General features: G+C 37.3%; 1 protein-coding gene across 1 annotated transcript; it reads left to right on the top strand.

Moving 5' to 3' along the window:
• Window positions 1-3,011: 3,011 nt before the first annotated feature.
• LOC122820935 (zinc finger protein 271-like) lies at window positions 3,012-22,882 on the top strand. The gene is made up of 6 exons (XM_044098666.1): window positions 3,012-3,118; window positions 3,216-3,308; window positions 6,706-6,993; window positions 9,199-10,121; window positions 12,257-12,776; window positions 20,924-22,882. The coding sequence occupies exons 2-6, from the start codon at window positions 3,233-3,235 to the stop codon at window positions 21,784-21,786; spliced, it is 2,670 nt and encodes an 889-aa protein (XP_043954601.1). The 5' UTR covers window positions 3,012-3,118; window positions 3,216-3,232; the 3' UTR covers window positions 21,787-22,882.
• Window positions 22,883-22,915: the final 33 nt, after the last annotated feature.

Below are 22,915 nucleotides of genomic sequence, written 5' to 3'. Positions count from 1 at the left end.
TTTCTGCACGGAGTTTGCATGTTCTCCCTGTGCATGGTGGGTTCTCTCCGGGTTCTCCGGCTTCCTCCCACAGTCCAAAAACATGACTGTCAGGTTAATTGGTCTCTCTAAATTCTCCCTAGGTGTGAGTGTGTGTGTGAATGGTTGTTTATCCTGTCTGTTTTCTGTGATGCCCTGCGACAGACTGGCGACCTGTCCAGGGTGAACCCCGCCTCTCGCCCAGAACGTTAGCTGGGGATAGGCACCAGCAACCCTCCCGACCCCATTAGGGACAAAGGGTGTATAGAAAATGGATGCATGGGTTGATGATACTAACTTTACCTGAATTAATCATGTTGCATTTGTCTGGTGTAATTTTACATAATGCCACACTGTGTCACTGTTTGTTGTAATAATAAATAAAAACACAACGGTGAAATTACTCTGGATCGCTTCCCACTGGAAATAAAAGAAGAGCGCAGTCTGACAGAACATCGGATCCAAACAGCATCTATGTTTGTGCTGTGAACATAAGACTTGGAGTCGTTTATACAAGCAAAACTGACAATGGCCCTAACAGGTGATCGTTACCATAATAAACTAAAAATAAATGTCGTGCCAACAATTTTTATCCACAAAGCGCCCAAACGCTGGGGAAACATCAGACCGACGGTGCTGGAAGCTAACGGAGCTCTTCTGCACATTCTCGTCAGTTTTTCCTACCGTAGCACAGATAGACAGCTAGGCCTATCTGTCATTTCTATGTGTCCAAAACTACTACCGTCATGTTTACAAACCCAAAAATATAGCGGGTTGTGTTAATGGTGAATATATTAGATAACATTATTTGAGTGATGTGACTGAAGTGGAAGCTTTGGAGTTGAGCTTAGCATAGCATTGGAGCAATTTATATACAACAAAACCACCAAAATGTCAGGTCCTTCATCAGAACAGGGACAGGGTTATAAAGCCAGGTATAAATAAAATAGAAAAGCCTACCATAATCTTTGACATAATAAAACAGAGGAAACAAAACGTCCACAGGTAGGATGTATTCATAAGAAATCTGCTGAGTAAGCAGTATGTGGCGTAGCATGAATGTGCGCATTACCACAGTGTAGGACGGACTTATGGGTAGCACAGATGGTTAGAACACCCGTTCAATTTGAAAAGACATTACTCATCGCTGTTTTGGCTGGACATAGCTGGGCAGTTGGACCACTGTACATCATTTACCCAGAATGCATTGCAGCATGAACAACATGGCAACATTGGTGTGACAATACTTTAACTAAAATGTATAAGAACTAAATAGCCTACAGTATTATTACTGTATTGTGTTTACATCTCAAATAAATATTTCTCTGAGTCTATTGTTGCAACTAATCATGGATCCCTTTAAAGAAACAATGAATTTGAAATCTTTCAGATTTAGACTCTAAAGCTGTTGAAGTTATTGTATGTCTGTTCTTTGTTGTACTTTTACTTCATTAATTGTGGTTACATGATAAATATTAGCTGTTACTATATTCACTTATTTATATATATATATACTTATATATATATATATATATTCACAAATTAATTGCCTTTTGGGAATTATATATATATATATATTTTTTTTATCAACATATGTGTTATTTTATCATTATTTACTCTTCAGGTTCTGATTTGGGGGGAAATACTGTTGATAATATGATGGCAACAAATCAGGCAGAAGGTTTGATAAGTTCTGATGAAACCTGAGATGAGATCGACGTTGACTTTATTCTTTTTATATTTACTCTAAACTGAAAATGTATTTTTATCCATATGCATTGTTTTTATCTGTATTTGTTTGAGAATTTTTTTATTATTTCCGATGTTAGTAAATGTATGGGTTATATAGATTACATTTTAGTTATAAATGTGAATAACAGTTTATTTTTATTTTTAATTCTTTGTGTTTGAAGCATAGAGAAGATTACAAAAGCTTGGTTTCACCTCAAGGTCACAGTTCCAGTCTGTGATCAGTTACAAAATTCCTCCTATTTACCATTTACATTTACAAAACCTGAACACAAAGGGGGAACAAGTGGGTATTATTTTGAAAATACATTACTTTTATGTATAAGGAAATTGTATAGCTCACAGACTCTTCTATAATTGAAATCTGATACAGACGTTTTGCAACGTCAGGTAGAAATTCTGTTACCCACAGTAAAGTTGGTGAATTCAAAAGGTATTCTTATATTAGAGATGTTTTCAGTATTTCTCTGTGGTTGTGTTCTGTCTTTCCACATTGTCTCCAGGACTTCAGCTTCTCCAGGTTCAGCACATTTTTTGTTCTGGTGTTATGAAAAATGTAAGCAAGTATTTCCAGTTAAATTCTCCATGAATATGAATTTATACATTTCCAAGCAATTGAGCAATAACCTTGTCATTCTTCTGCGATTTTAATTTTACTTTTCCCATTTTGTTTTCACATATGAAGTTTACTGTATTTTGTAGTCCTAGTTCCTTTACATAGAGCCATGATATAATAAGATTTTTGGATTTTGCCTGATATGCCATTAGTATTTCATTAAGCACTGGTTCCTGCTCATCTAGATGTCTAATAGTTTTCTGATTAGGATAATGATGTACCTTTAGATATCTATAAAAATACTGTTTTTCTTGTTATAACCTGTTTTAAGTGTTTATTTGTCCTTTATCCATTATTGAGAAATGTATTGCTATTTCTTATGTATTCATTAAAACATTATAAATTAGACCACAGGATCCAATGTTGTTTTTTTGACATTCTATGCAATGGTTTTATCATTTTACTGTATGAACGTGTTTATTGGAAGAGATCAAAAACGTTGCCAGAAAAAGGAGAATTGGGTTCATCGCAAGAAAAGGCGCTCAAATAAACTGCAAACAAAAGCAATAAAATCCTAAAACAAGAAAATGTGACGGCGCTGAAACAGCAGCGTTTTGCTGATTTGAATTTTGATCCGGAAGCAAAATGAGGAACCAGGTTCAGACTCAGTCACGTGGTACAGCTTCAAACGTCACATCCTGCTCCAACAACAAAAGGCGCGATTCACTCTTCACAAAAATCCTCCTCGTTTACTCCTCACACGCTTCTGCACAGAAAGAGCATCGCTACTTTTAGGTAAGTATTTGAGCGTTTAAAGTAAAACTGACTTCAGTTCAGCCTCAGAGAGAGTTTATCGACGAGCTGTTAACTCCTACTGAAAAAACATTCACAGAGTTGAAAGAAACCAAGATGGAGGAAGAGATGGCGGATCAGCGCAGATTGCTGGATTTCACCCGGATACCGAGGATAATCTTACACCGAATAGGTACGAAACACCTTCACGTTTTACTGATGATATGAAGCGCGAAACGGACAAAAGCTGGAGGAAGTACACGAGACAGATTAAAGCAGGGGTGGGCAATTAATTTCTTCAGGGGGCCGCATGAAAAATCTGAAATATGTTGGAGGGCCGATCCAGCAATGACTCAAATTTAATCTTGACTCATTATTCATTTTCTCATACCTCTTGTTGTAATAAAATATTTAAATCATATTCTTTTGTTAAGAAGAATATTCAGTAAATATTAATAAAAATTAATTTGTGGTTTGGCTGAAGTGAGAATTAATACTATCAAATTAATAGTTTAAAAAAATATCACATGTGAATTTATTTTTAACTTTTTAATCTCTCCACAATTGAAATGGTGTGTGTTATATTAATCAACTGATCAACTGCATATATGAGCAATAAATGGTTTTAAGTGTTGGAAAAAGCCTGACGAACCTGCAGTGCTGCAACTTGAAGGACTAACACAAAAGTACCTCCAATCAGATGCAAATGAATGGGAAAACAAGTACCACAAAGTACTTTAAATGCAGCAGAAACTTAAAGAGGTACACACACAAAACTAATATCACTTTAGGTAACATTAAAATAACTCATTACAAAATGTAATTACAAAATGAAACTGTAATGACTTGAAAACTTGTAAGAACCAAAACTGAAATACTACAAGGAATAGACAGCTTCAAGTATCTTTGTCCTGGATTCTCTTTAATAAACCAACTTTTTTTCCTGTGAGATTTGGACACCCATCTGTTGTCACGCCCACCAGTTTGTCCCAGTTCAGACCCAAGCTTTCCAGACACGCATTTACCTCTACTAAGAGCTCACTCCCTGTTGTTGTCCCTTTCATTGACCGCATGCCTGCCAGCTCCTCCGTGATGCTGAATTCTGCATTGATCCCGCGCGAAGATGAGCAGCTGGGCAGTGTCCCGTATGTCACAGCTCTCATCCAAAGCCAGGGAAAAATACCGGTGCTCAAAATCATTCACGCTGTCTTCAGTTGCAGCACCAGGTTCGTCGCGATGTCCTCAATCCTTCTCGTTACGTTTGCGGCGGGAGAGGGAGATGTTCTCAAAAGCGTCTTTATTCTCAGGACATATTAGCACTGCTTAATATACTCTCCGTCAGAGAAAGGTTTGCTCTTCCTAGCAATCTTGTGGGATATGACAAAACTTGCCTTGACTGCAGCTCCTCTAGATGCCAGGCGTTTTGTAAAAAGTGTTTGTTGAGCTTGCAACTTGGCTACGAGTACAGACGACTCAGTGACGTGCTCTTTCTCTGAAAAGTTCTTGTATCTCTTCTGTTTGGTCACATAGTGACGGTGGATATTATATTCCTTTAACGCAGCCACCTGCGCACCACAAACTAAACACACGGCCTTGCCTTTGACTTCAATAAAGAAATATTTCGCTGTCCATGCCTTGTTAAAAATGCAGAATTCGGAATCAACTTTTCTTTTTTACCGTGAGATGACATTTTGTGGGGATCGTGTATTCGGCTGCTAGCATCACCTGTTGCTGTGCGTTAGCATTTACGTGCGATGCATTCATAAGCGGTCGTCAAGCCCTTTCAAAATAAAAGACAGCTGTGTCGCATGCACACGAAAATACGGTGTTTTGTTTTGACTGGGGGGACGCGGGCCGGACAGGCATGCCCAACGGGCCATATCTGGCCCGCGGGCCTTAAAATGCCCAGGTCTGGATTAAAGGAAACAATGTTTGAGACCGAATTAGGGAGGGCAGGTCGATCACAAAAAACGTTAATATAATTCCATAATTCCGACCAGATATGTTTAAAAAATAGAAATATGTTTTTGACCAGACAAAATACGTCTTTGTGGTATATTTAATTTCATCCTGACTAGTATAAATGACATCAGATTTACCATTAATGTCTATAATGTAATAACCTTCATCTGAAGCACATATTTGATATAATCAAATTATGACTAGTCAAAGTAAATTTGAGATATTCCACTTTTTGTTTTTGACTTCTCACAATTCAAATCCAAAAGAAAAGCAACACCTTTGTTCTGTCTATGGGGTTTGCAGAGGTGAGAAACAAGCAGATAAACATGTTACCAATAAATGGAGACACAAAAGTCTCCAGATATTTTTTTTCTGGATCTGTGGCTTTTCTTGTTCTCACTGTTACAATCTGAATAGATCTGAGTTTCCCTGGAGCAACAAAACATTTTATTAAAATGGGAATTATGATGGACAATTAACATTTCATATATTTGTTTTGCTTCTATTTGAGTTTCTATTGCCTATCAAAGCTGCCCAAATACTTAGAAAACCACCCAGCCATTTTTGGCAATAAGTTAATTTTTTTTGGTGTCTGGAAAATAAGAGTGCACCAATAAATCGGCCCTGATTTTCTTAATTGTGGGGAATTGGTGATCAGCCAATACTTAAATATGAAGTTGATCTTATCCACCAATGTTCTCTACCTTTGTGAAGGTCTAAAAGTTAGCCACTGTCCTCTTTTGCTCTGCTGTGAGAGACGTTTGACTGACAGCCGGCCTTGTGGAAGTTTACATGCATCAACTATAAACTAATATCTTAGGAACATTTCTGCTCCACCAGTGAAACGCTCAAAACAACAGAGACGCTTGCAGTCTGGTTTATTAATAATTGGAAGAAAAATTTAAGAAATATTTCTTTTTCTTTTTTTCCTAAGAACATAAATCAGCAACGCTTAGCCTGGCAGGTAAAGGAAATACAGTGAGGGAAACGGTACTTCTTAATGGAGATAAACTGAGCCTGACTGAACATAACATGCCTGATGGTCACATGCAGAATTGATCGACCGGTTTGGAGGTGAGGTTGCAGTGCACAACGGTCTCAACGTAGAGCAGAGCCATGCTGAGGTGTGAAGGCCGATTGAGGTTCCAGGATGAGAACTGCTGTTAATGCGAAGGAGGATAATATGGACTTAGTCGAGCTGCTGTGTGGAATATTTGTCAGGGAGCCACTCGGTTAAGATATTGCCATTTTGTTTGCTTACTTGGATTTTCATGACATGTTTTGACTGACGTCTAGTTTATTAGAAGAATCACTTTTGATAAGTTATTTTTCCAAACTTAGAGTTAAAGTGAGATACACATGCGGGTTTAAAAAAAACCCAAAACACATTCACATTTTTTCCTCATGATCAGAAAATAAATTGGGCCTGAACTTGGAATTACCAAATTTATTTATTTGCTGAATGCCAGAAAACATTAAAACTAATTTTCACACATAAAAATGTGTAATTTTACAATAATCAAAGAACCCTTCACTTTAATTCCTTGATTATATGCATCAAGGGATTAAAGTGAAGAGTTCATTGTTTGACACAAAATTAAAAGTTTTTGTTTTTTGTTTTGGCCCAGATCTCCGACATTGTTCTGTGTGTAAAGACGACGGGACTTTCAATGACCTCAGCAACCAGGAGGGGAAGTTCCCTTTAAAACAAGAGGAACCAGAACCTCTGCAAATAAAACAGGAGCAAGAAGAGCCAGAACATCAACAGTTAAAAGAGGAAGAGTTAAAAGAGCAGCTCTGCATCAGTCAGGATGAAGAGCAGCTTATGCTGAAACAGGAGACTTCTACTGTGCAAATAATGCATAATGAACCAGAGCCACAGATGAACCAGCTCATCTCTCATGGCTCTTCTGAAGGTGAGAACCAGGGTCAGGAAATAAGCAATTCTGAAGAGCCAGGAAAAAAAAGAGATGAGAAGCAGAAACAAAATGAAATGTGTCAGAAAACCAAACAGCTGAAAAGCACAGCTGAGTTTTCAAAACAAAAAACACACAAGAAAACACCCAAATCAAAAATTATATTATTGTAAAATTTGTGATGAATCTTTTAATCAAGTAAATTTATTGACAACACATATGAGAACTCACATGAGCAAGAAGTCCTTCACATGTTCAATCTGTGGAAAAAGTTATGGCTACAAGGCTAGTCTAATTTATCATATGAAAGTTCACTCAGGTGAGAAGCCTTTCTCTTGTGTGAACTGTGGAAAAAGTTTCACAATCAAATGTAATTTAGTTAGTCACCTGATGATTCACAGAGTTCAGAAGAATTTTGTATGTGGGACTTGTGGAAAAGGTTTCCATCGACAATGCAGTCTAACTGAACACATAAGAATTCATACAGGTGAGATGCCTTTGAAATGTACAAATTGTGGAAAATGTTTCAGATACAGAAGTTGTTTATATCGTCACATGATGATACATACTAATGAGAAGCCTTACTCTTGTGGGACTTGTGGAAAAAAGTTCAGTCAAAAAAGCACTGTAACTAGTCACATGAGGAACCAGGAGCGGAACTCCACTTTAAAACAAGAGGAACCAGAATCTCTGGAGATGAAAGAGGAACCAGAACCTCTGGAGATAAAACAGGAGCAAGAAGAGCCCGAACATCAACTCAAAGAGGAAAAGAAGCAGCTCTGCATCAGTCAGGATGAAGAGCAGCTTGTGCTGAAACAGGAAACTGATGACATTTTATTGAATCCTTCTACTGTGCACAGAATCCGCAATGAAACAGAACCACAGAGGACCCAACTCATCTCTCATGGCTCTTCTGAAAATGAGAACCAGGATCAGGAAGGATGCAATTCTGAGGACTCAGGAGAAAAGAGAGATAAAAATCAGAAACCTCAGAGATATCAGAAAACCAAACAGCAAAAAGGTAAAACTGAGAGTTCAAAAGGTAAAACTCAGAGTTCAAAAGAGAAAACACAGAAGAAAGTTCATCCAGACCAAAAACAATATTCTTGTAAAATCTGTGATGACGCCTTTTCTCAAAGCAGTTCCTTGATGACACACATGAGAACTCACACCGACAAGAAACCTTTCACATGTTTAAGCTGTGGAAAAAGTTTCTGTTACAAATCAACTGTACTTCATCACATGAAGATTCACACAGGAGAGAAGCCTTTTTTATGTGTGACTTGTGGAAAAAGTTTCATAACCAAAGCTCAGGTAGTTAGTCACCTGAGAAGTCACACAGATGAGAGGCCCTTCTCATGTGTGACCTGTGGAAAAGGATTCCGGGCCAAGCCTGAGTTACTTCGTCACATGATGATACATACTAATGAGAAGCCTTACTCTTGTGGGACTTGTGGAAAAAGTTTTCGTCAAAAAAAGCTCTTTAACTAGTCACTTGTGGACTCATACAGATGAAAGGCCTTTTTCATGTGGGACCTGTGGAAAAATTTACAAAAACAGAAACAGTTTATTTGGACACATGCAGACACATACTAGTGAGAAGCTTTTCTCTTGTGGGACCTGTGGAAAAAGGTTCAGTCAAAAAAAGCATTTAACTTCTCACATGTGGACTCATACAAATGAGAAACCATTCTCTTGTTGAACTTGTGGAAAAAGTTTCTGTGGAAAAAGTTATTTAAATGATCATATGAGGACTCATACAGGTGAAAAGCCTTTCTCTTGTGGGACTTGTGGAAAGCGATTCCACTTAAAAAACATTTAAACTTTTCACTTGAGGATTCATACAGATGAGAAGCCATCTGTTAGCCATTCTAATAACTTAGAATCACTTCTAAGTTATTTTTCCAACCTTAAAGTTAAAGTGAGATACATATGCTTGTTTTAAAAAAAAAACATTCACATTTTTTCCCTCATGGTTAGAAGATAAATTGGACCTGAACTTAGAATTACTAAAATCTCTTATTTGCTATATGCCAGAAAACATAGGAAGAATGTCAATCATTTGTTTTGACCGATTTTCATGCATAAAACTTTCTAATTTTAGAATAGTCCAAGAAAAAGCTGCATATATCCATCAAGGGATTAAAGTTAAAGGTTGACTATTTGACTCAAAATTAAAAGTTTTTGTTTTGTGTTTTGGTCCAGATCAGTGCTGTGTGTGTAAAGAGGAAGGGGTTCTCAATGACCTCAGCAACCAGGAGGGGAACTTCCCTTTAAAACAAGAGGAACCAGAACCTCTGGAGATGAAAGAGGAACCAGAACCTCTGGAGATGAAAGAGGAACCAGAACCTCTGGAGATGAAACAGGAGCAAGAAGAGCCCGAACATCAACTCAAAGAGGAAAAGAAGCAGCTCTGCATCAGTCAGGATGAAGAGCAGCTTGTGCTGAAACAGGAAACTGATGACATTTTATTGAATCCTTCTACTGTGCACAGAATCCGCAATGAAACAGAACCACAGAGGACCCAACTCATCTCTCATGGCTCTTCTGAAAATGAGAACCAGGATCAGGAAGGATGCAATTCTGAGGACTCAGGAGAAAAGAGAGATGAAAATCAGAAACCTCAGAGATATCAGAAAACCAAACAGCAAAAAGGTAAAACTGAGAGTTCAAAAGGTAAAACTCAGAGTTCAAAAGAGAAAACACAGAAGAAAGTTCATCCAGACCAAAAACAATATTCTTGTAAAATCTGTGATGAAGCCTTTTCTCAAAGCAGTTCCTTGATGACACACATGAGAACTCACACCGACAAGAAACCTTTCACATGTTTAAGCTGTGGAAAAGGTTTCCGTTACAAATCAACTGTACTTCATCACATGAAGATTCACACAGGAGAGAAGCCTTTTTTATGTGTGACTTGTGGAAAAAGTTTCATAACCAAAGCTGATTTACTTCGTCACATGAAGATTCACACAGATGAGAGGCCTTTCTCATGTGTGACTTGTGGAAAAGGATTCCGGACCAAGCCTGATTTACTTCGTCACATGAAGATTCACACAGATGAGAGGCCTTTTTCATGTGGAACCTGTGGAAAAGGATTCCGGTCCAAGCCTAAGTTACTTCGTCACATGAAGATTCACACAGATGAGAGGCCTTTCTCATGTGTGACCTGTGGAAAAGGATTCCGGGCCAAGCCTGAGTTACTTCGTCACATGAAGATTCACACAGATGAGAGGCCTTTCTCATGTGTGACCTGTGGAAAAGGATTCCGGGCCAAGCCTGATTTACTTTCTCACATGAAGATTCACACAGATGAGAGGCCTTTCTCATGTGTGACCTGTGGAAAATGTTTCTATCGAAAATGCATTCTAACTAGTCACATGAGAATTCATACAGGTGACATGCCTTTCATATGTGCTAGCTGTGGAAAAAGTTTCAGATACAGAAGTTGTTTATATCGTCACATGATGATACATACTAATAAGAAGCCTTTCTCATGTGTGACCTGTGGAAAAGAATTCCGGGCCAAGCCTGGTTTACTTCGTCACATGAAGATTCACACAGATGAGAGGCCTTTCTCATGTGTGACCTGTGGAAAAGGATTCCGGGCCAAGCCTGAGTTACTTTGTCACATGAAGATTCACACAGATGAGAGGCCCTTCTCATGTGTGACCTGTGGAAAAGGATTCCGGGCCAAGCCTAAGTTACTTCGTCACATGATGATACATACTAATGAGAAGCCTTACTCTTGTGGGACTTGTGGAAAAAGTTTTCGTCAAAAAAGCTCTTTAACTAGTCACTTGTGGACTCATACAGATGAAAGGCCTTTTTCATGTGGGACCTGTGGAAAAATTTACAAAAGCAGAAACAGTTTATTTGGACACATGCAGACACATACTAGTGAGAAGCTTTTCTCTTGTGGGACCTGTGGAAAAAGGTTCAGTCAAAAAAAGCATTTAACTTCTCACATGTGGACTCATACAAATGAGAAACCATTCTCTTGTTGAACTTGTGGAAAAAGTTTCTGTGGAAAAAGTTATTTAAATGATCATATGAGGACTCATACAGGTGAAAAGCCTTTCTCTTGTGGGACTTGTGGAAAGCGATTCCACTTAAAAAACATTTAAACTTTTCACTTGAGGATTCATACAGATGAGAAGCCATCTGTTAGCCATTCTAATAACTTAGAATCACTTCTAAGTTATTTTTCCAACCTTAAAGTTAAAGTGAGATACATATGCTTGTTTTAAAAAAAAAACATTCACATTTTTTCCCTCATGGTTAGAAGATAAATTGGACCTGAACTTAGAATTACTAAAATCTCTTATTTGCTATATGCCAGAAAACATAGGAAGAATGTCAATCATTTGTTTTGACCGATTTTCATGCATAAAACTTTCTAATTTTAGAATAGTCCAAGAAAAAGCTGCATATATCCATCAAGGGATTAAAGTTAAAGGTTGACTATTTGACTCAAAATTAAAAGTTTTTGTTTTGTGTTTTGGTCCAGATCAGTGCTGTGTGTAAAGAGGAAGGGGTTCTCAATGACCTCAGCAACCAGGAGGGGAACTTCCCTTTAAAACAAGAGGAACCAGAACCTCTGGAGATGAAAGAGGAACCAGAACCTCTGGAGATGAAAGAGGAACCAGAACCTCTGGAGATGAAACAGGAGCAAGAAGAGCCCGAACATCAACTCAAAGAGGAAAAGAAGCAGCTCTGCATCAGTCAGGATGAAGAGCAGCTTGTGCTGAAACAGGAAACTGATGACATTTTATTGAATCCTTCTACTGTGCACAGAATCCACAATGAAACAGAACCACAGAGGACCCAACTCATCTCTCATGGCTCTTCTGAAAATGAGAACCAGGATCAGGAAGGATGCAATTCTGAGGACTCAGGAGAAAAGAGAGATGAAAATCAGAAACCTCAGAGATATCAGAAAACCAAACAGCAAAAAGGTAAAACTGAGAGTTCAAAAGGTAAAACTCAGAGTTCAAAAGAGAAAACACAGAAGAAAGTTCATCCAGACCAAAAACAATATTCTTGTAAAATCTGTGATGAAGCCTTTTCTCAAAGCAGTTCCTTGATGACACACATGAGAACTCACACCGACAAGAAACCTTTCACATGTTTAAGCTGTGGAAAAGGTTTCCGTTACAAATCAACTGTACTTCATCACATGAAGATTCACACAGGAGAGAAGCCTTTTTTATGTGTGACTTGTGGAAAAAGTTTCATAACCAAAGCTGATTTACTTCGTCACATGAAGATTCACACAGATGAGAGGCCTTTCTCATGTGTGACCTGTGGAAAAGGATTCCGGACCAAGCCTGATTTACTTCGTCACATGAAGATTCACACAGATGAGAGGCCTTTTTCATGTGGAACCTGTGGAAAAGGATTCCGGTCCAAGCCTAAGTTACTTCGTCACATGAAGATTCACACAGATGAGAGGCCTTTCTCATGTGTGACCTGTGGAAAAGGATTCCGGGCCAAGCCTGAGTTACTTCGTCACATGAAGATTCACACAGATGAGAGGCCTTTCTCATGTGTGACCTGTGGAAAAGGATTCCGGGCCAAGCCTGATTTACTTTCTCACATGAAGATTCACACAGATGAGAGGCCTTTCTCATGTGTGACCTGTGGAAAAAGTTTCAGATACAGAAGTTGTTTATATCGTCACATGATGATACATACTAATAAGAAGCCTTTCTCATGTGTGACCTGTGGAAAAGAATTCCGGGCCAAGCCTGGTTTACTTCGTCACATGAAGATTCACACAGATGAGAGGCCTTTCTCATGTGTGACCTGTGGAAAAGGATTCCGGGCCAAGCCTGAGTTACTTTGTCACATGAAGATTCACACAGATGAGAGGCCCTTCTCATGTGTGACCTGTGGAAAAGGATTCCGGGCCAAGCCTAAGTTACTTCGTCACATGATGATACATACTAATGAGAAGCCTTACTCTTGTGGGACTTGTGGAAAAAGTTTTCGTCAAAAAAGCTCTTTAACTAGTCACTTGTGGACTCATACAGATGAAAGGCCTTTTTCATGTGGGACCTGTGGAAAAAATTACAAAAGCAGAAACAGTTTATTTGGACACATGCAGACACATACTAGTGAGAAGCTTTTCTCTTGTGGGACCTGTGGAAAAAGGTTCAGTCAAAAAAAGCATTTAACTTCTCACATGTGGACTCATACAAATGAGAAACCATTCTCTTGTTGAACCTGTGGAAAAAGTTTCTGTGTAAAAAGTTATTTAAATGATCATATTAGGACTCATACAGGTGAAAAGCCTTTCTCTTGTGGGACTTGTGGAAAGCGATTCCACTTAAAAAGCATTTAAACTTTTCACATGAGGATTCATACAGATGAGAAGCCACTTTCTTGTGGATTTTGTGGAAAAAGTTTCCGTTATCAAGGCAAATTGACTAGTCACATGAGGACTCACGCAGGTCAGAAGCCTTTCTTATGTGGGACTTGTGGAAAAGACTTCCGTTATCAGAGCAATTTAACTGTTCACATGAAGACTCGTACAGGAGGAACGGCATAATCTGACTCTCAAGTACCAAAACATAATCTGAAGTACCAAAACACAATAACTCACAGTTTGGAAGCAGAGTAATTACAGCTGAGTAACATTTCTATAATGTAGCAGCTTGGAGAAGAAAAGCATTTGAAATCGGATGTTTAACTGAGAAACAAAACTTTCACTCTATTCTTTCGGTTTTGTCTTTTTATTTAAAATTGTTTTTAGGTGAGATATTTAGAGTTTACAAAGTTATGCATGAATTTTTAATGTTTTTTTGTCTAGTGAGATATTAATAGATTGTTTATCTCTAAGTTACAATGGATTTGAATGTTTTCAGATTTAGACTTATAAAGCTGTTATGTAGATTGATTGTACAATATTTCATTAATTTTGGTCAGAGGATGCATGTTACTTGTTACTATATGAACTGTTGGCGTAGGTATATTTAGATAAATTTTTATTCTAAAGTTGAATATAAATATGTATTACTTTTTCATTACTTTCTCTTAAGTTTTTGATTCAGGGAGAAAATACTGTTGATCATATGATGGCAACAATACAGATGTTGCTAAGTTTTGCTAACATAGTTAGCGTAATGTAGGTTTCATCATAATATGGCTATGATGAAACCTGAGATGTTTTCCCTTTTTTTGTTAAAACATCTACATTGACTTTATTCTTGCTAAGTTTACTGTAAACTGAAGTATTTTTTTCATTCATTTGACTTTTATTTTATCTGTAACACATTATTTGTTTGAGAAGGTTTTTATTATTTAGGATGTTACAAAATTTATTGTTGATAGAGATTCAATTTCAGATAGAAATATGACCAGCAAAAACTGTTTCTATATCATTCTTGTATAATAAAGTTTTTTTAACCATAATTATTTGTCTTTTTTCAGTTCAATAGTGGATTGGGACCCATGTAAAAGTTTCTGCTTTTTGAGTCTTTTCTCTTATCATTTCTCCCAAGTATCTCTCTTTTTTTTAACATACTCTATTTAAGAACATGCATTATTATGAACCCAACATATATGCATCTATGTACATATATGTACACAAATGATACAACAGAAAAGAAAAAAGGATTAGTGTCTCAGAAAACAATGAAGATCCATTTCAGTCATTGATATCTCAGGAAAGTCCTCATGGGTTCACATGAACTGCAGGTGCATCGATCCATTAAAAAATAGAGAAACATACAGACAGAGGGAACTGACAACTTCTTATAACTCATAACATCTTAATTATATTCAGGTCTTTGTTTCACCTGTGGTTGTTTTAAAGTTGGTATTGTGTAGTTGGTAGTCAGTGAATGATAGAGAGAAGAACCATTGTTTCAGGTCTGTAAGGATCAGGCAAATGTAGAAAACGATTCACTACAACCAATGCATTATTTTAGGGTGACCATATTTTCATTTGGGAAAACCGGGACACCTTTGATCGGGGGGTGGGGGGAGACGGCGACACCACGAAAAAACTGAAGATTTCCTCACTTTCTACAAATATCCCGGGACAGGACGTGAAATATGGACATGTCCCGGGAAATATGGACGTTTGGTCACCCTAATTATTTTATGTCTTTATTAAGTACTTGTCCTTTATCGCTGTAATCAAATGCAGCGTTACGGATAGACCAGCAGATGTCGCCCTATTCAAATTTACCAAATGCATCGAAACGCTGGAATCAATTCAACAGAGAATTTGTGTCAGACCTAGAAACAACGATGCAAAGATTTTCAGTAAGAATCTGCTAAAAACATGATATTAAATATTATTAAGAATCTTGAACCCTGAATGAGAATGTTCAGGATAGCTATGAAAGCTATGAAGTAGTGTTGTCTTTTGCATGTTTTCACATCCAACTGTTAAATGAAATAATTTCTGAAAAACACCTGAGGTGAAATTAAATTTGGTTTTGGTGCGAAATGTGTTAGTATCACCTAGTCAGTAGAGCACTGTAGAACTAAATAATTACTCAGTACAGGTGGCTCAGTGTATACATAAGTTATTTTGAACACGACACTTAACTTTTTGAAACATTAGAAATTACAACACAGGATCCACTGTGTTGGTTTTTTGACATTAGAGATGATGGATGATGAATAATAGTGATGGTCCGGCAACACCGATGCGTCGGCGCATGTGTCAAGCCCAGAGACCAAACCCCGTGTCAGTGCGCGTTTTGCTTTCACCATGACACATGACCGATACAGGAACTGTTTCGAAATGACACTGACGCGCCAAACTGTGTTTATAAGGAAACGAATCTGTCAGCGGGAAGCATTTGCCAAAATAATTCTCGATCTTTTACGGTACAGCGTCAACTATGGAGCTTCATGGCAAACATAAGGTTTCGAAGTTTGGGACCATTTTGATTTTACATTAAAAAAATAAGGCATTGGTTATCACTTCGTTGTTGTTTCATCCAGTTCCTTCCAGTTTCTACTATCTGAATCCAAATTTAGCTGAAATTGACTTCGTATTATGTTCCTCAGGTTAAGTGTTGCATACGTTTCTCCTTTTAAATCATACATTTCATAATTTTATTCTTAAATTACCCTCCATAATTAAAAATCTTTAGACTGAAAAAATGAAAATAAAGACAACCCCGCTATAAATACATAATAAAAAACATTTCCAGCAAAACACATCCATACGTACAAAATAAATATAAAAGAAAAAATTATATTTATATGAACAATATACAGTGTCACTAAAATCTGTTTTCTTTAATAAATTCACCTCCTCAATGCTGAGGTATTATAATCCCAGATACACCAGGATAAACTCAGGTATACTGTCATTCTACAAATTACTCAGTTGCTTTTTATAAACTATTTCATAGAAATGTATAGTTTACTTTATTTTTTTATACACAGGAGAAGTTGTGTCAAAAAAACGGAACGGGCTAAATTTCAAAATTTTGGAAAAAATGATTTTTTTTTAATGAAAACCTGTGGGGGAAAAAAAACTGTCCACAAGCATCCTCATTCTAAACACTTTCACTTTCATCACTTGGTCCATGTTCACATTATTCATTGACTGTATCGAAGAATATCAAATATATTTTGAATTTCACTGAAGATATGACTTAATACAATATATGACATACAATAAAATACAATAACTTGAATCTTATTGTTTAGACTAAGTCATCAAATCAAACTACGTTGCCTGTAGGGATTTTTAATGACCAGCAGGTGTCAGTATTCAGTGACACAGTATCGACATAGTATCAATACAGTTTTGCTTTGGGTCTAAACGATACTTGAAGCCTCACTTACCCATCACTAATGGATAATCGCAAAAAGGCGCTCAGATAAATTACAAACACACGTAATAAAATCCTAAAACAAGAAAATGTAACGCGGGAGAAACAGCGTTTTAATGCCTTATCTATCCGGAAGCAAACAGTGGAACCATATCCGGAATCAGTCACGTGTTACGTCCAGTTCGCGCAGCTTCAAACGTCACATCCTGCTCCAGGAACAAAAGCTTCATAAGAATCCTCCTGTTTTACTCGACACGCGGCCCGAACCCTCTGCACAGAAAGCACGTCGCTAGTTTTAGATAAGTATCTGAGTATTTGCTGTAAAAATGTCTTCAGTTCAGCCTCAGAGAGAGTTTATCAACGAGCTGTTAACTCCTGCTGAAAAAACATTCACAGAGTTGAAAGAAATCAACATCAAGATGGAGGAAGAGATGGCGGATCAGCGCAAACTGCTGGATTTCACCCGGATACCGAAGATCATCTTACAGCGGATAGGTACGAAACACCTTCACGTTTTACTGATGATATGAGGCGCGAAACGGACAAAAGCTGAAGGAAATACACGAGACAGATGAAAGGAAACAATGTTTGAGACCGAATTAAGATCAATGTTTTACAGAAATAAATTAGCTGATAAGACAGAAACAGAGCACTGGTTGGACTTCGGGAGGTTAGGGAGAGCAGGTCGATTACAAAAAATATTATTATTATTTTATTATTTATTCCATAAAGTGCATCACTAGATCTGTTTAAACAATATAATTATGTTTTTGACCAGACAAAATATGTCTTCGAGGTATATTTAAGTACATCCTGACTAGTACAAATGACATCAGATTTACCATTAAGATGTGTGGTGGTTTCAATTCAATATATTTATAGTGTATTTCTATCTGAAGCACATATTTCATATAATCAAATTATGACTAGTCAAAGTAAATTTGAGTTATCCCACTTTTTGTTCCGACTACTCATAATTCAAATCCTAAAGAAAAGCAACACCTTTGTTTTGTTTATTGGGTTTGCAGAGCTGGGAAACCAGCAGATAAACATGTTACAAGTAAATTGATTATTAATTATCTGAAATCTATTTCAGGCAGTAATTCACTTTAGACATCATGAATTGAAACCTCCATGCAACATAATTGTAAATCTGACTTCATTTATACTTTTCAAAATCTCATTGAAGATATTTCAAATATAATTTTGTCTGATTGTGGAATACAATAATTATTCACAGTGTGTTTACTTTTATCAAACAATTTGTTAATCCATTTAAGCATTAATGAATTTGTGGAAAATAAAATATTTTTAAAAGTTTATTTTGTATTAATCTTACAATGTTTAATCAGTTTATTATATCTTACTCAGGCTCACAGAGTTATTATTCCTCTTTTGCCCTTCGCAGTTTTGCCTTAGTGTGTCTGAGGCCTAGCAACAGGCGATAAGCAAATAGTTATAGTAAATAGTTATAGTAAATATTTATCATACCTCGCGGGGTGACAGACCAGATCCCATGGCTGGGCGATTATTAGTAGACACAGAATGTTCTGCCTGAAACCGGTTTTTAACTGAACGTTTCATTTTTCTCTGTGTGTGTTAATCTAATAAGCTTCTTGGGAATGTTGGTGACATCCTGTCTGTGTGTGAAGGGCAGTATGTGGTATAACTGTGGTGCTCTCCATCTGTGCAGATGTTTGAAATAGGAATGCGATTAACTGCCCTCTGCTGCAGAGACAGGATGAGGTTTTGTTTGTTCCACTTTGACAGCTCAGCAGCTCGTTCCTTCATGTCAGGCATCTGGCAACTGACAAAGACAAATAGTATTCACACCCTGAGGTTTAAACTATTGAACCCAGGGCGCAAGGAAATAAGAATATGATCAAAGCAGTTATTGGAAACTAAACCTTTGCTGACCTGTGGTTACTGAGTATGTAAAGATGTTCCATCTGATCACCTTGGTGACAGAAACGAAGTGCTTTTCTTTTCTTTTAATATGTATATCTCTTAAGTTTCTTAGAACTGTTGACAACTCCCAGGTTGTGCGTGAAGAGGTGTATAAAGTTAGAGTGCCTCTGTTAGAGTTTAGAGCTCTACTAACAGTGTTACTGTTGTTAGTTCTCCATCTATAGATGCAAATTATGCTGTTTTTGTTCACTAATTTTGATCTTGGTCTCAGAGTTTTTTCAAACTCTACATAATCATATATATATCTAAAAATATATCTAATCATAAACTAATTTCAGATGTTGGGCCACAGGTATACAAGGATAAAGGAGGCAGAGAAACTTTAGTAAATTGGGGAAGGATTGATTCTTGTTTTTATATCTTTATTGAAAGATAAGCAGCGTTCGAAGACTGCAACTGAAACTACTCAGAGAACGTAAATGAGAGACACACAATTGTCTCTGCACGTCACACTTAATGGGACATAAGTGTGAGATAGATGAAAGAAGGAAAACCAACTTTATTCACGCGCAGAACAGATCGACCGGTTTGGAGTTGAGGCTGCAGTGCACAGCGGCCTCAACGTACAGCAGAGCCAAGCTGAGGTGTGAAGGCCGATTGAGGTTTATTGTTCCAGTAACAAAGAACTGCTGTTAATGCAAAGGAGGATAATATGGACTTAGTCGAGCTGCTGTGTGGAATATTTGTCAGGGAGCCACTCGGTTAAGATATTGCCATTTTGTTTGCTCACCTGGATGTTCATGACATGTTTTGACTGACATCTACTTCATTAAAAGATTCACTTCTAAGTTATTTTTCCAACCTTAATGTTAAAGTGAGATACATATGCTTGTTTTTTAAAAAAACATTCACATTTTTTCCCTCATGGTTAGAAGATAAATTGGACCTGAACTTAGAATTACTAAAATCTCTTATTAGCTATATGCCAGAAAACATAGGAAGAATGTCAATAATTTGTTTTGACCGATTTTCATACATAAAACTTTCTAATTTTAGAATAGTCCAAGAAAAAGCTGCATATATCCATCAAGGGATTAAAGTTAAAGGTTGACTATTTGACTCAAAATTAAAAGTTTTTGTTTTGTGTTTTGGTCCAGATCAGTGCTGTGTGTGTAAAGAGGAAGGGGTTCTCAATGACCTCAGCAACCAGGAGGGGAACTTCCCTTTAAAACAAGAGGAACCAGAACCTCTGGAGATGAAAGAGGAACCAGAACCTCTGGAGATAAAACAGGAGCAAGAAGAGCCCGAACATCAACTCAAAGAGGAAAAGAAGCAGCTCTGCATCAGTCAGGATGAAGAGCAGCTTGTGCTGAAACAGGAAACTGATGACATTTTATTGAATCCTTCTACTGTGCACAGAATCCGCAATGAAACAGAACCACAGAGGACCCAACTCATCTCTCATGGCTCTTCTGAAAATGAGAACCAGGATCAGGAAGGATGCAATTCTGAGGACTCAGGAGAAAAGAGAGATGAAAATCAGAAACCTCAGAGATATCAGAAAACCAAACAGCAAAAAGGTAAAACTGAGAGTTCAAAAGAGAAAACACAGAAGAAAGTTCATCCAGACCAAAAACAATATTCTTGTAAAATCTGTGATGACGCCTTTTCTCAAAGCAGTTCCTTGATGACGCACATGAGAACTCACACCGACAAGAAACCTTTCACATGTTTAAGCTGTGGAAAAGGTTTCCGTTACAAATCAACTGTACTTCATCACATGAAGTTTCACACAGGAGAGAAGCTTTTTTCATGTGTGACTTGTGGAAAAAGTTTCGTAACCAAAGCTGAGCTAGTTAGTCACATGAGAAGTCACACAGGTGAGAGGCCTTTTTTATGTGGGACCTGTGGAAAAAGCTTCCAAAACAAATGTAATTTGGTTCGTCACATGAAGATTCACACAGGAGAGAAGCTTTTTTCATGTGTGACTTGTGGAAAAAGTTTCGTAACCAAAGCTGAGCTAGTTAGTCACATGAGAAGTCACACAGGTGAGAGGCCTTTTTTATGTGGGACCTGTGGAAAAAGCTTCCAAAACAATTCTCATTTGCTTCATCACATGAAGATTCACACAGGAGAGAAGCCTTTTTCATGTGTGACTTGTGGAAAAAGTTTCAAAACCAAACCTCAGGTAGTTATTCACATGAGGAGTCACACAGATGAGAGGCCTTTCTCATGTGTGACCTGTGGAAAAGGATTCCGGGCCAAGCCTGAGTTACTTCGTCACATGAAGATTCACACAGACGAGAGGCCTTTCTCATGTGTGACCTGTGGAAAAGGATTCCGGGCCAAGCCTGAGTTACTTCGTCACATGAAGATTCACACAGATGAGAGGCCTTTCTCATGTGTGACCTGTGGAAAAGGATTCCGGGCCAAGCCTGAGTTACTTCGTCACATGAAGATTCACACAGACGAGAGGCCTTTCTCATGTGTGACCTGTGGAAAAGGATTCCGGGCCAAGCCTGAGTTACTTCGTCACATGAAGATTCACACAGACGAGAGGCCTTTCTCATGTGTGACCTGTGGAAAAGGATTCCGGGCCAAGCCTGAGTTACTTCGTCACATGAAGATTCACACAGACGAGAGGCCTTTCTCATGTGTGACCTGTGGAAAATGTTTCTATCGACAATGCATTCTAACTAATCACATGAGAATTCATACAGGTGAGATGCCTTTCAAATGTGCAAGCTGCGGAAAAAGTTTCATATACAGAAGTTATTTATATCGTCACATGATGATACATACTAATGAGAAGCCTTACTCTTGTGTGACTTGTGGAAAAAGTTTTCGTCAAAAAAGCTCTTTAACTAGTCACTTGTGGACTCATACAGATGAAAGGCCTTTTTCATGTGGGACCTGTGGAAAAATTTACAAAAACAGAAAGAGTTTAATTGGACACATGCAGACACATACTAGTGAGAAGCTTTTCTCTTGTGGGACCTGTGGAAAAAGGTTCAGTCAAAAAAAGCATTTAACTTCTCACATGTGGACTCATACAAGTGAGAAACCATTCTTTTGTTGAACCTGTGGAAAAAGTTTCTGTGGAAAAAGTTATTTAAATGATCATATGAGGACTCATACAGGTGAAAAGCCTTTCTCTTGTGGGACCTGTGGAAAGCGATTCCACATAAAAAGCATTTAAACTTTTCACATGAGGATTCATACAGATGAGAAGCCACTTTATTGTGGATTTTGTGGAATAAGTTTCCGTTATCAAGGCAAATTGACTAGTCACATGAGGACTCACGCAGGTCAGAATCCTTTCTTATGTGGGTTTTGTGGAAAAGACTTCCGTTATCAGAGCAATTTAACTGTTCACATGAAGACTCATACAGGAGGAACGGCATAATCTGACTCTCAAGTACCAAAACATAATCTGAAGTACCAAAACACAATAACTCACAGTTTGGAAGCAGAGTAATTACAGCTGAGTAACATTTCTATAATGTAGCAGCTTGGAGAAGAAAAGCATTTGAAATCGGATGTTTAACTAAGAAACAAAACTTTCACTCTATTCTGTCGGTTTTATCTTCTTATTTTTTTTTGTCTAGTGAGACATTAGTAGTCTGTTTATCTCTAAGTAACAATGGATTTAAATGTTTTCAGATTTAGACTTATAAAGCTGTTATGTAGATTGATTGTACAATATTTCATTAATTTTGGTCAGAGGATGCATGTTACTTGTTACTATATGAACTGTTGGCGTAGGTATATTTAGATAAATTTTTATTCTAAAGTTGAATATAAATATGTATTACTTTTTCATTACTTTCTCTTAAGTTTTTGATTCAGGGAGAAAATACTGTTGATCATATGATGGCAACAATACAGATGTTGCTAAGTTTTGCTAACATAGTTAGCGTAATGTAGGTTTCATCATAATATGGCTATGATGAAACCTGAGATGTTTTCCCTTTTTTTGTTAAAACATCTACATTGACTTTATTCTTGCTAAGTTTACTGTAAACTGAAGTATTTTTTTTCATTCATTTGACTTTTATTTTATCTGTAACACATTATTTGTTTGAGAAGGTTTTATTTTTTACGATGTTAGAAAATTCATTGTTATAGATTCAATTTCAGATAGAAATGTGACCAGCAAAAACTGTTTCTATATCATTCTTGTATAATAAAGTTTTTTTTAACCATAA

Source organism: Gambusia affinis, linkage group LG18 (genome assembly GCF_019740435.1).
Source record: "Gambusia affinis linkage group LG18, SWU_Gaff_1.0, whole genome shotgun sequence".
Classification (NCBI taxonomy): domain Eukaryota; kingdom Metazoa; phylum Chordata; class Actinopteri; order Cyprinodontiformes; family Poeciliidae; genus Gambusia; species Gambusia affinis.
The sequence above is the reverse complement of the archived record's forward strand: the minus strand, read 5'-3'. Positions and strand labels throughout refer to the sequence as shown.

What these genes read in the sequence shown, in the direction of transcription:
- LOC122820935 (XM_044098666.1), top strand. Translation starts at nt 3,233, where the DNA reads ATGGAGGAAGAGATGGCGGATCAGCGCAGATTGCTGGATTTCACCCGG. An exon ending in GATAATCTTACACCGAATAG is followed by an intron (nt 3,309 to 6,705) that starts GTACGAAACACC and finishes GTTTTGGCCCAG; the next exon opens with ATCTCCGACATTGTTCTGTG. An exon ending in CTCTCATGGCTCTTCTGAAG is followed by an intron (nt 6,994 to 9,198) that starts GTGAGAACCAGG and finishes GTTTTGGTCCAG; the next exon opens with ATCAGTGCTGTGTGTGTAAA.